The 12,116-nt window shown below is 56.7% G+C and overlaps 1 protein-coding gene across 12 annotated transcripts; it reads right to left on the bottom strand.

Annotated features, from left to right (window-relative positions):
- Positions 1–4,931: 4,931 nt before the first annotated feature.
- LOC131577980 (extracellular matrix organizing protein FRAS1-like) lies at positions 4,932–10,609 on the bottom strand. Of its 12 annotated transcripts, none has more exons than XM_058836288.1 (8): positions 10,436–10,609; positions 9,477–9,585; positions 9,128–9,276; positions 6,790–8,839; positions 6,382–6,489; positions 6,056–6,215; positions 5,610–5,726; positions 5,331–5,516 (listed from the first exon to the last, which is right to left on the bottom strand). In XM_058836288.1, the coding sequence occupies exons 4-8, from the start codon at positions 6,830–6,832 to the stop codon at positions 5,432–5,434; spliced, it is 513 nt and encodes a 170-aa protein (XP_058692271.1). In that variant the 5' UTR covers positions 6,833–8,839; positions 9,128–9,276; positions 9,477–9,585; positions 10,436–10,609; the 3' UTR covers positions 5,331–5,431. The 12 variants fall into 12 exon arrangements, 11 of the variants coding, with proteins under 11 accessions (XP_058692269.1, XP_058692260.1, XP_058692271.1 ...); XM_058836282.1 differs by having other exon boundaries at positions 9,477–9,605; XM_058836284.1 differs by having other exon boundaries at positions 9,477–9,613.
- Positions 10,610–12,116: the final 1,507 nt, after the last annotated feature.

The raw sequence follows: 12,116 nt of genomic DNA on the forward strand, positions 1-12,116 counted from the left end.
GGGGGCACGGAGCGCGTGCGCAGCTCGGGACAGCAGAGCGCGTGCGCGGCGCGGGGCCGCCTCAGGTGTGCGGGACGGGGCCGGCACAGGTGTGAGGGGCTCCAGAGCGGCTGCGCGGGGCGGGACCGAGGGCATTTAAACCCCGGAAGGGCGGCGGCCGCCATTTGCTTCAGTACCGGGTGGAGGCGGCTGCGACCGCTCCGGTGAGGCGCTTCTCTCTCTTCTCCGCTTTTATCTCTCTTTTCTGCTTTTATCTCTCCTTTCTCTGCTTTTCTCTCCTGTTTCTCTCTCCCGTCTCCTTCTCTCCCCTCTCTGCTCTTGTCCCCCGTCTCCCCCTCACACCGCCCGCTCCCTCTCTCCCCTCACCTCCCCGCCCGCCCCCTCCTCCCCAACCTGACCCCCGCCTCTGTTCCTCCTCTGTCTCTTCCTCCCGCTCCCTCCTCACCCGGCCCAACCTGGCTCTGCCCTCCGTTCTCCTTCTGTCACCGCTCCCTTCCCCTGCTCCTTCTTTCTCCCCTCCGCCGTCCCTGCCCCGGCCGCCCCGGCCTCTCCCTGTGTGCCGTACGCCCCTGTTTGTCCGTGTCCCCCTTCTCCTCTCCTTGGCGGCGCTGTCGCCCCTCTGTCTCTGCCGCCCCTTCCTTCTCTGTCCCTTGTCCCTTTCTGTCTTCCCCCGCAGCCGCGGGGCTCGGGGCGCCGGATAATAAAGCCCAGAGGGCCGGAGCCGGCGCCCCCGGCGGGAATCCCCTCACGGGGCCGGAGCCCGCGGTGCGGGTCCCCCCACGCACAACACCGCCCCACACTGCCGGGTGTCCCCACATCACACTGGGGGCTGAGGGGGGCCGGGGCTGGGAGGGGGGCTTAGGGTGGGCCCCCTCCTCCGGAGGGGTCCTGGGCTGGGTTAGCGAGGGTTGGGGGGCCGGGGGGGGGGGGGGATTTGGGATGGGGGGGTTTGGGAAGGGCCCCCTCGTTAGGAGAGGGTCCCGGGTGGGGGGTGTGTTAGGGAGGGCCCCCTCCGGAGGAGGGGGTCCCGGGGAGGGGCGGGGGGCGGGGCCCCCTCCGGAGGGGGGGGCCCGGGGTGGGAGGGGCTGGGGGGGTCTGTCCCCCCTAAGCCCCTCCCACTCTGGGCCCTCCCCTCCGGGCGGGGCCCGGCCCGGCCCCTCCCCAGGACCCCTCCTCCGGACAGGGGCCCGCGGGGGGGGAGGGGGGTGGGTGGGGGGGCAGCAGGTGGGGTCACGTCACTCTGCACCGTAATTACACTTTTGTGTCAAACGACAGCACTCCCCCTCCTATTCCCCCCCCCACCCCCCCGCGGGCCCCTGTCCGGAGGAGGGGTCCTGGGGAGGGGCCGGGCCGGGCCCCGCCCGGAGGGGAGGGCCCAGAGTGGGAGGGGTTTAGGGGGGACAGACCCCCCCAGCCCCTCCCACCCCGGCCCCCCCCTCCGGAGGGGGCCCCGCCCCCCGCCCCTCCCCGGGACCCCCTCCTCCGGAGGGGGCCCTCCCTAACACACCCCCCACCCGGGACCCCCTCCTAACGAGGGGGCCCTTCCCAAACCCCCCCATCCCAAATCCCCCCCCCCCCCCCCGGCCCCCCAACCCTCGCTAACCCACCCCCCACCCGGGACCCCCTCCTAACGAGGGGGCCCTTCCCAAACCCCCCCATCCCAAATCCCCCCCCCGCAGCCCCCCAACCCTCGCTAACCCAGCCCAGGACCCCTCCGGAGGAGGGGGCCCACCCTAAGCCCCCCTCCCAGCCCCGGCCCCCCTCAGCCCCCAGTGTGATGTGGGGACACCCGGCAGTGTGGGGCGGTGTTGTGCGTGGGGGGACCCGCACCGCGGGCTCCGGCCCCGTGAGGGGATTCCCGCCGGGGGCGCCGGCTCCGGCCCTCTGGGCTTTATTATCCGGCGCCCCGAGCCCCGCGGCTGCGGGGGAAGACAGAAAGGGACAAGGGACAGAGAAGGAAGGGGCGGCAGAGACAGAGGGGCGACAGCGCCGCCAAGGAGAGGAGAAGGGGGACACGGACAAACAGGGGCGTACGGCACACAGGGAGAGGCCGGGGCGGCCGGGGCAGGGACGGCGGAGGGGAGAAAGAAGGAGCAGGGGAAGGGAGCGGTGACAGAAGGAGAACGGAGGGCAGAGCCAGGTTGGGCCGGGTGAGGAGGGAGCGGGAGGAAGAGACAGAGGAGGAACAGAGGCGGGGGTCAGGTTGGGGAGGAGGGGGCGGGCGGGGAGGTGAGGGGAGAGAGGGAGCGGGCGGTGTGAGGGGGAGACGGGGGACAAGAGCAGAGAGGGGAGAGAAGGAGACGGGAGAGAGAAACAGGAGAGAAAAGCAGAGAAAGGAGAGATAAAAGCAGAAAAGAGAGATAAAAGCGGAGAAGAGAGAGAAGCGCCTCACCGGAGCGGTCGCAGCCGCCTCCACCCGGTACTGAAGCAAATGGCGGCCGCCGCCCTTCCGGGGTTTAAATGCCCTCGGTCCCGCCCCGCGCAGCCGCTCTGGAGCCCCTCACACCTGTGCCGGCCCCGTCCCGCACACCTGAGGCGGCCCCGCGCCGCGCACGCGCTCTGCTGTCCCGAGCTGCGCACGCGCTCCGTGCCCCCGCCCCTCACACCTGTGCCGGGCCCCCCTCTCCCTGGCCTCGCCCCCTTCGTGCCGCGGTCCCGGGGCCGGGCGGGGGGGGGGCGAGTCCGCAACGGGAACCGCCGCCGCCATCCCGGGCCCGGAACCGATCCCGAGACCGATCCCGGACCCGAGACCCATCCCGGACCCGAGACCCATCCCGGGCCCGAGACCGATCCCGATCCCGATCCCGGGCCCGGTGCCGCCTCGATCCGCCCGATGGGGGACAGGCGGCGCCGCCCGGGACCCCCGGCAGTTCCCAGGTGCGGTCGGGCTGTGCCCCGTGGCCCCGCTCCTCATGCGGCCCCGCCCCCCGTGCCGCTGGCCCGCGACTCTCGCTCGGCGCTGGTCGAGCCCCGGCCCGACCAGCGGGCCCCGACCCCGGCGGGGCCGCGGCTCGGGACGGGGTCTGCAGCGGGGCAGAGTCCTGCCGGTGTCCGCCGGCGGAGCGGTGCCGCCTCTCCCCCGGCCGGCCCCGGGTGGCGGGTCTCGGGGGTGGCGGAGCATGGCCGGATTGGGGCTGAGACAAGGCTGGGGACGGGGCACTCCCTCGCCGGGACTCGACTCCCCCTCCTGCCGCGATGCCGGGACGGGGCTGACCGAAAGCGGGTGACGGAGCCCGCAACCGGAGCTGGGATGGGGGGTTCGGGTCCTGCCGGTGTCCGCCCTGGGGTCCCGGGCGGTGCCGCCTCTCCCCCGTGGGGTGGATCGGGATCGGTACCGGGATCGCCGCGGGAGGGCGGTTCCGGCTGCGGGAGCGCTGCGGGTCCCGGTGCGGACGCGGCGCCCCGGCCTGGGCAGGGCCGGTCCCGCAGCCCCGGAGCGCTCCCGGCCCGGTCCCCCCCGCTCCGCCAGCCCCGAGGCCGCGGCGGGGCCCGAGCCGCGCTGGGCGCCCTCGTCTCCGTCCTTCCCTGCCCCGGCCCAGCAGCTCCGTGGGGCTCCGGCCCGCCGCGCCCCAGGGGAATGAGGGGGACGGGCGGGGCGGCGCAAGAAGGGACACCCCGATCACAGCGGGTGATTTTAGCCTTACTCTCTTCCGGAGGACAGGAAGAGGAACCCGGCTGCTCCTCGGCTGGCTCAGAGCTCCCACATGCCAGCGGTGGGAGCTGGCTTCCCCACCCTGCCCACTTAAGCCCGGGAGAGCTGGAGCAGCACGGAGGGAGGGCAGCGGTGCAGCCGCTAAGACGGGAGCAGGGGCAATTGACAGCTGCCCCTCCTCACCAGACTAAAAAAATACCCAGGTGGCTTTTCAGTTTTGGATTATCTTTATTTTACAGTTTATAAAAAGCTTTTCCCAATGCGTGTGCTCCATGAAACTTCCGTGCCGTCGTGCAAATTGCCGTGGACTTTGACTTCCATGTGCACCTGCTTCACTTTCCTGCCCTGGCCCTGGCAGAGGCCGCCGCGTCCCTCGGTGGATGAAGGTTCCTGACGGTGCAGCAGCGGCCGCCCGCCGCCCCTGGGGCAGCCCCGGGGCAGCTCCACCTCGGGTGTTCAAGGGGAGCTCCTCGGGAGCACGGACCACCCCGTGAGGTGTCCTGCCTTTGCGATGGCATTAATTCCTTCAGGAACACGAATAATGTGTTTTTAAAGAGCTTTCTCATGAGTGCCTCAGGGAAAAAAAAAAAATGAAATTACGGGACTAACATCCTAATCTTCATTTCTTGTATCAGAGGTGAATTCTGAAGGCCCAGAGTCTACAATTCACCAAGTGTTTGGGAGGTCCTGGACAGAGAAGTCCATTTTGGGCTACCAAAAGCACTGGGTACTACATACCTTGTAGAGAGCGTCCACCTTGAGAGTAAATCCATCAACTCCGGGCGTGCTGCTCACCGAGTGGAACTCCGACAGCTGGGAAGCAAAGTGGGCGTCAAAAAGGCACATCGTGGAAATACTTATCCCTCACTTCTGGCTGGTTTTGGTCCTGGAAAGTCAGAGAAGTGTCGTGAGGGATGCTGTCTGCTTTCCCAAGGGAGGCTGGAAGCCAGAGCCCCACCAAACACCTGTGTCAGGGATCTAGTCCGAATGCCACATCTCCACACCTACACGTGGGCACCGATTCAGGAACACACTCCAAGGGTGGGGAAAAACTGATCTGGTGTTCACAGCTTGCAGCAGCAGCAGCAGCAGCAGCAGCACAAAACATCCCCCACGGGCTCCCTTATCCCTTTGCAGCCACCACCTGCGGGTTGCCAGAGCAAATCCCAAACGGGAAGAAGCAGGAGCAGAGCACTCACCAGGAGGAGGAATCGGTGTTTCAGGTACTTGTTGGGCTGGATGCAGCCGTACCGGGGCCCCTCGTTGTAGACGGTACCCGTGGGGTCGAGGAAGGGCACGTAGCCATCCCTGCCTGTGCACAGGTTGACCTTCTCCAGCTGCAGCTTGTAAGCAGCGTTGAGGTTTTGTTCCGGGTGCCAGAGCACGTGCCCGTACAGGATCTGCCCTGGGGAGGTCGGGACAAAGAGGGGCAGGTGAAATTTCCCAAGCAGGAAAACGCTGCTAGAGCCAAGTGTCCGTGTTCAGAAGGGTTTGGGTTGTTTGGGAAGGGCTCGGTGGGTGGGAGTGACAAAACGCGGTGCCAGAGCACGCTGCTCTTTCACAGGCCTGTAAGATGTCAATGATTGCTGTAGAAGAGGCAAAGCTACCTGTGGGTTTTGCCCTTTCCTCTCCAGGGAATGGAAGCTGTGAAAGCAGAAACGCTGGGCACAAGCAGAAGAGGAGAGGTAAATCCTACCCTTGGAAAAAGCCCCCTTGTAATCCATTTCTGCCAGAGACCTTTCCGATTTGGTGGGGTCCATTAGAAAAACCTTCTCGTCGTTACAGATCTGAAACTCTTGCGTTCTGGGAGTAAACAACTGGAACTGGGCGGCTTGTCTGCTGGAAGGTGATCAGGATCAAAAACCTGCAATTGGGACAAGGAAGGAAACAAAGGGGAGATGAGGTCTGGACAGGTGTGCACCCCAAAGGGGCCGAGCCTGCCCTCCTGCCCTCTTACCGCTCGGGAGCGTGAGCCGTGCAGGGCAGGGGCTTGGCTCCAGGCTCTGCCCACGGCTGCGTGGGCTGCACCGTGCAGGGGATCAGGAACATGGTGTATTCTCCAGAGTAATCCTTCCTGGGAACAGACAGGAGACCCTGCAGCCACCAAGCAGAGCTCAAAGCTCTTCACCCAGGGCAGCACCTCTCCCTTGCCCCAGCAATGTCATCCGGCAGTCCCCGAGGGCCAAGTGTGACTCTGGGATCAGTCTATCCACAGGCTTCACCGCTGGAAAAATTCCTTTCCAAGAGGCTGAGCTGATTTTTCTCTCAGTACAGCAGTGCTCCAGCTCTAACCAAGCTCCTGAGCATTCCGTGCTATTGCTGGCGTGGCTGCTGGAGGGGTGCCAGGGAGAACGTGGTGCTGTGGGGGAAGCTGCTGGAGGGGACTGCACCCCCAGCCCTCACCTGTTGTAGGAGCTGGTTGCTCTCCAGAGCTGGTAGGGAGAATCAAAAGTCTGAGCACTCCACAGCAGCTGCAGGTCAAATTCGATGCCTCCCAGGTGCTCTGGAGTTCTCCAAGAGGACCTGACATCTGGCAGGCTGTGGTGCTCCGTGACAAACAGCGCTGGGGGAGGACAAGGAGGTGACGGGAGGCAGAGCGCGGAGAGGCCCCACCTCGCAGGGCCAGAGGGGCTCCCGGCAGGGACAGGGACTCGTTCCGCTGCCTGTGCCGTCAGAGCAGAGCTCTGTGTGACCCTGCTCTGTGTCCCTGCCAGGATCACTGCCCTCACCTCTGAACTTGGCCTGCGTCCTGAACTCGCTGACCAGCCGTCCGTCCTCGCGGATGTAGATGGGGATTATCTGCAGGCGGGCCGAGAGCACGCTGTCCGTCTGGATCCCTGCAAGGACAGCGCCACTGGGAGCCCACACAGCACCTTCGCTCTCCTCTGCTGGGCTCTGCCAGCCCCAGAAGCGTTTGGGACACCTCCACAAGGCAGGGTTCAGTTGGGATCACCCTCCAGTGAGCCAGCTGCACGCTCCCTCTGCCAGCCATCGGCTGCCTAAGCCCCCCGCAAGCACAGAGGAAGGCAATATTCCGAGTTCCCCACTCCCTCAGGACTCTGGGGGCAGTGCAGGAACTAAGGGGAAAACATGAAGGAAGCACTTCTTCCATAGCCCTTGGAGTGCCTCAGGCTCACCTGTCCTCCAGAGAACGGTGTCGTAGAAGAAGGAGAACTCCATCTCGGTGCGGTGCTCCAGGGAAGCCCAGCCCCTCGGTGCCGTCACACAGACGTAGGACACGGAGAGAGGGACGTGGACTGTCAGGAAGGACTGGGCAGAGTCCCTTACCTGGCAATAAAACCCCAAAAAGGGGGTTATGCACCTTCCAGTGAAGTCAGAGGTGACTCTGGACGTTCTTTACGTGCAGGCACCTCAGACAAACCTGCATTGTAATCCAGGGGCAGCGCTAAGGCTCCCTGGGACCACCGGACAAAGGAACTCTGGGCACAATTTCACCTCAAAACCCCCCTGATTTCCAAGGCTGTGAATTAAAAATGAGCAATTCTGCTTGCTCAGGCCTCCCAGAGCTCTCCATTTATTATCTGCAGAGTGCAGCTGTACTTTGTACGCCCTGGAGAATTCGGGGAGATGTTCCAGCCTGGCTGGGGCCAGGCTCCACATGCTCCACTGGGCACTTTCTCCGGCCAAGCGGCTCCTCTGGGTTTGTGCAAACAATTGGAGCTATAAAAGGAAACTTCATGAACAAGTTCCAGGCTGGCAGGAATTAAGAGAGATGATGCTGGTCCAAGCAATGTGGGCTGGGAATTTAATGGAAGAGCTTGGGGGAGACGGAGTGGTCTGCAGATGGATAATGCAGCCAGGAGAGGACAGTGAGATACCCCAAACAGGGAAAGCCATTCGTTTCTAGAGGAACATTTTTGGCTTTTGGTCTCTTAATTACGGAATGAGCTAAAATATCCCATGTTGTGGAGCATGGACTGAGCTGCCTCTGCTCTGTCCTCTGCTCATTTCTATTGGCCGAGAACACAGCCAAAATTATAAAAGAGAGCCCAGCTGAGAACGTTTTGTATTTCCAGTATGGCCCTACATTAAAAAAACCCGGTATTTTCCTGGCACTCTGAAGATTTAGAGAATAAAATAAATGGAAAACGAATGAAACGTCCACGTGGACGCCGAGGCTGGTGGCGGACACAGCTCTCCCCTCTCTTTACCCATATAATAAACTGCACATACCTGAACAGCTTGACCCTGGAGAATTCTCCCACCGCGAGCGAGCGTTTTACACAGCAATATCAAAGCAATGATTTCTAAACATTTATCCAAGCTTGAACAGCTTATTCCTAATTATCACCACCTTTATAACCAGCACTCGACTGCCCCTGCAATACACAGGCACAGGGAGGACACTGCAGTTATTGACACAACAGAACAAGTAACACACCAAATGAAACACCCAGCGCTACACCTCACCTCTGGAAACAAAACCTGGGCGCACACTTTAGTGTGCAAAACCCCTGTAAGAATAAAACCTGCTTTAAATATCTTAGGCATCGAGCCACACACACGCCTATGAAATTCAGCGCAGCAGTGACAAAAAAGGGAATTATTTCCTTAACCTGCGAATAATCACCTCTAAGATTCTGTGATGCAGTTGCCACTGCACACAGCCACAAGCGGCCTTTTTATGAACAGGCAAAAGAACAAAGGCAATCCCAATTTCTCCCTTCTTGTCTGCAAAGAAACAGAGAAGGGAGAGATGCTTCTCAGAGGAGCATGGTAAAAAGACACGTGGTGTAGAATATGGAACAGCTGATGGTTCAGCATCTCTTCCACTGCAAGATCTAGGGGATAGCTGATGATACCCTGGAGGCAGGAGTAGGAATATAAAGGAGCTCAAGGCTATCTGCTCTTAGGTTTTAGCACTGTGACCTTTACCTTAACTTACATTTAAGTGTTTCTTACAGTGTAAATCCCTTTTGTTTTGATTTTAACAGAGTACAAGAATTCAGTGAAGTAACAGTGGCATACAGCCTTTAATTTCCCCTGGTCTTCTCACCCAGCAATGAGGTCTCACAACAACAATACAACAATAAATAGTTATAGAAGGTAACTCACTGTGCTGAAGAGTTCTTCAGAAGGATGGGAGCCACAATTGAGGCAGATCCTTGGACAGACAAGCCAGAGGTGTTTAGGCCTTGTGTTTCCTTGTTACCCCAGAACCAGCCCCTAAAAGGGAACACAAAGTTCACACGCTTGTATTTGAAATGAACACCATATAAAGAACAAAACATCCTAAAAAAGCTACATATCATACAAATAATCCAGCTAGCTTCTTTATGCTGCTTTTCTGTGGAGCAACAACTTTACAGAAGTAGATCTTGCTCTATCAATACAATGTTTTATTATTGATGGGCTTGTTAAAATCAGAGTGAACTCCAAGCACCCAGATATTCACAGCAGGCAAACATCTCTCTGAATACAACTGAAAAGGCCAGAAGGGCTGCTCCATGTTACCTGTAATAGCCATGTTTGTCTCTGGAGTACATCAGGTGATCAATGCATGGCCTTTCATCTATTTTTTTTTCCCCCCTGTGTTCCTCCTTTCCATCCTTCTGCGTAGCCTTGTAGCAGATAAATCTGTTCAATAAAGGGCCCACCTGACTCTGAGCAGAAGGCAAAGCAGAGGATTTGTCAGCATGAAAACCCACACTGCAAAGATGAACGGGCATCAGTGGCAGTTAAAAATCTGCTAGAAATGCTAATATACTAATATACACTACCCTCTTCCCTGATTTCCATATAAAAAAGGAAAGGAAGTTGTGTGTGAGCCAGAAAAGCTAAAAGGCTCGGGCAATGTGCTCACCTGCCATCCCACACAGCTGGGTGTGACTTAATGCACCAAACACCAGGGAATCGTTGCCAGCTGGGCGATGGACACCACGAAGCACACAGGTTTTCAGTGCTGTCAGCAGCTGCAACGGGAGGATTGCCTCTGAGAAACTTACCAAAACAATGAAAATAATAAAAAAAAAAAAAATTAACATCTATTTCCACAACATGTGTTTAAATTTATATACTATATTCATTTATATATAACACACAATATATAAAGTATCAAAATATATTATTTTAACATGTATACATATATTATTATATATTAAATATATTATATACATTTTAATTATATATATATTTATTATATATATAATACATATATTAAATAAATATAATGTAGATATATAGATTAAACATAAACCTGTTTGTATATATTTGCATTACTTCTATTTCTTTACTTTTCTGGTTGCACATATCTCTATATCTTGATATATTTAATATACATTTCTATGTTTTTATTTTTGTAGTATTTATTTAAAAGCCCCGAAGCAAACCTAATAAAAACCAAACAGTCCCTTTATCTTAAACGGTATTTAAAAATCTTTTAATATATATTTTTTATCAGATTTATATACCTTGTTGATATACATAACACATAACATATCCTAAAATATATCATATTACCATCTATACGTACAGAAATCATATTATAGATTATAAATCAATATATATTTCTATTACTTATTTTTACTTATTTTTATGCCTACATATATATATATATATATATTTCTCTATACCTTTACATATTCATTCTTGAAATATTTTATTTATTTTTTTCTTATTTATTTAAAAACCCTGCCTCTAACTAAATAAAAACCAAGCAGCCCGTTTATCTTCAATATTTTTTAATATCTATTTTGATCATCATTATACTCCCAGGTATATACTCGGTGGATAAAGTCCCCCCGACCCGCCCGCACCTCTCACCGTTCCGGCACACAGAGCATCCCCTCCTCGGGCCGCTCTGGACCCAGCGCCGGGGAGCGACCGTTGGGAGCCGAAGCCATCGGGGGGTTCCTCCATTTCCCCGGGCCGGGGGGAGAGCACAGAGCGAGAGGAGCGGCGGGAAGGTACGGGTCGCCGCGAGGGCCAAACCCAAAAACGCGGCCGCGGCAAGGACCCCGTCAGAGAGAGGCGTCCACACCGCTGCCTGTCGGAGCCCGGCTGGCTCGCGTCCGGCCCCGGCGCCGCTGAGCGTACAGCCCGTGTCGGCACGGCCGGAAAAGCCGCGGAAAATTGCGCCGGAGCGGCGTCGGCGTCGGGGTGTTTGTCAGGCAGTCGAGTAGACACCCACCGCCCGGGGTCCTTGCATTTTCCCGCCTTTTCGGCCGCCATGCTTGGAAGGTCAAAGCCAGCCGCGACTCGGCAGCCATCTTGTGAGGGGCGTGACGTCACTTCCGCCCTTCCTCGCCGCCATATCTGTTGTGGCTGAAGCCACTTCCGGCCGAGCGGCCATCTTTGTTGTGGCACGATCGAGGCCCCCGCTGCTCTCAGCGCGTCTGTCTAGCTTACTTGCCTGAACGAAAAACCCGACGAAGCCGGCCGACTCCGAGCACTCCGGCTGATTTTCCGCCGCCTTTCCCGGGGCGAGGACGGTGGCGGCGGGGCTCAGCGGCTCCGGAGCTGGGCGGCGGCTGCGCCTGCGGCGGCAGGCATTGGAGTCGACGCCTCTGCCGGGGTCCTACTGGCCGGCCGCAAACTTCAGTGTGGCAATCAGCCCGACCCGGCTCCTGCGGGGGGGGTCCCGGCTCGACACGGCACGCCTCGGTTCGGTTCGGCTCGGTTCCGCTCGGTTCGGCTCGGCTCGGTTCGGCTCCGCTCGGCTCGGCCCCGCCCGCGCCGGGGCACAGCTGCAGTACCGCTCTGTGGCCACAAGGTGGCAGCACTGCCGCAGAGCTCAGCCCGGGGCTGGGCGGGGATCGCCCCCCCACGTGCAAAGAAGCCCGGCAAGAAAGAACGTGTGCAACCCCCTTCCAAAAACCCTTCTCCAAGGAACGCCCCAAAAAACCCCCCATCGGAATTTAGCAAGCCCTGCCTCTAACCAAATAAAAAGCAAAAAGGCCCTTCATTTAAATATTTTTAATATCTATTTCTGTCATATTGAACTTCTTTATTTATACAAATAGATATAATACATAACAGATATTAAAATATATTCTATTAGCATAATAGATAATAGATATTAAAATTTATTATATAAACATCTATCCATATAGTTTTCATACTGAATATTAATCTACTTGTCTAGATTAAATTACTTGTATTTATTTCTTTTTTATGGCTATATATATTAATATATATATATGTACCACCCTATATTCATTTTTGGAGGATAGATGTGTATACTTTCCTTTCTATATTATTTATTCAAAAGCCCTGCTTGTAACAAAATAAAAAATAAAAAGACCCTTGATTTAAATACTTTTAATATCTATTTCTATCATATTGATCTTCTATATTTATACACATAGATATAATACATAACAGATATTAAAACATATTATATTAGCATCTATCCATATAGTCTGCATACTGAATATTAATATACTCGTCTAGATTTGGATTACACGTATTTATTTCTTTTTTATGGCTATATTTATATATGTAT

This window comes from Poecile atricapillus, chromosome 3 (genome assembly GCF_030490865.1).
Source record: "Poecile atricapillus isolate bPoeAtr1 chromosome 3, bPoeAtr1.hap1, whole genome shotgun sequence".
NCBI classification, from domain to species: domain Eukaryota; kingdom Metazoa; phylum Chordata; class Aves; order Passeriformes; family Paridae; genus Poecile; species Poecile atricapillus.

Coding starts and splice junctions, on each gene's coding strand:
- LOC131577980 (XM_058836286.1), bottom strand. CDS start 6,832: ATGGAGTTCTCCTTCTTCTACGACACCGTTCTCTGGAGGACAG. Junction 6,216..6,381: donor GACGCAGGCCAAGTTCAGAG/GTGAGGGCAGTG, acceptor GTCCTCCCCCAG/CGCTGTTTGTCACGGAGCAC. Junction 5,517..5,609: donor ACGGCTCACGCTCCCGAGCG/GTAAGAGGGCAG, acceptor TCCCAATTGCAG/GTTTTTGATCCTGATCACCT.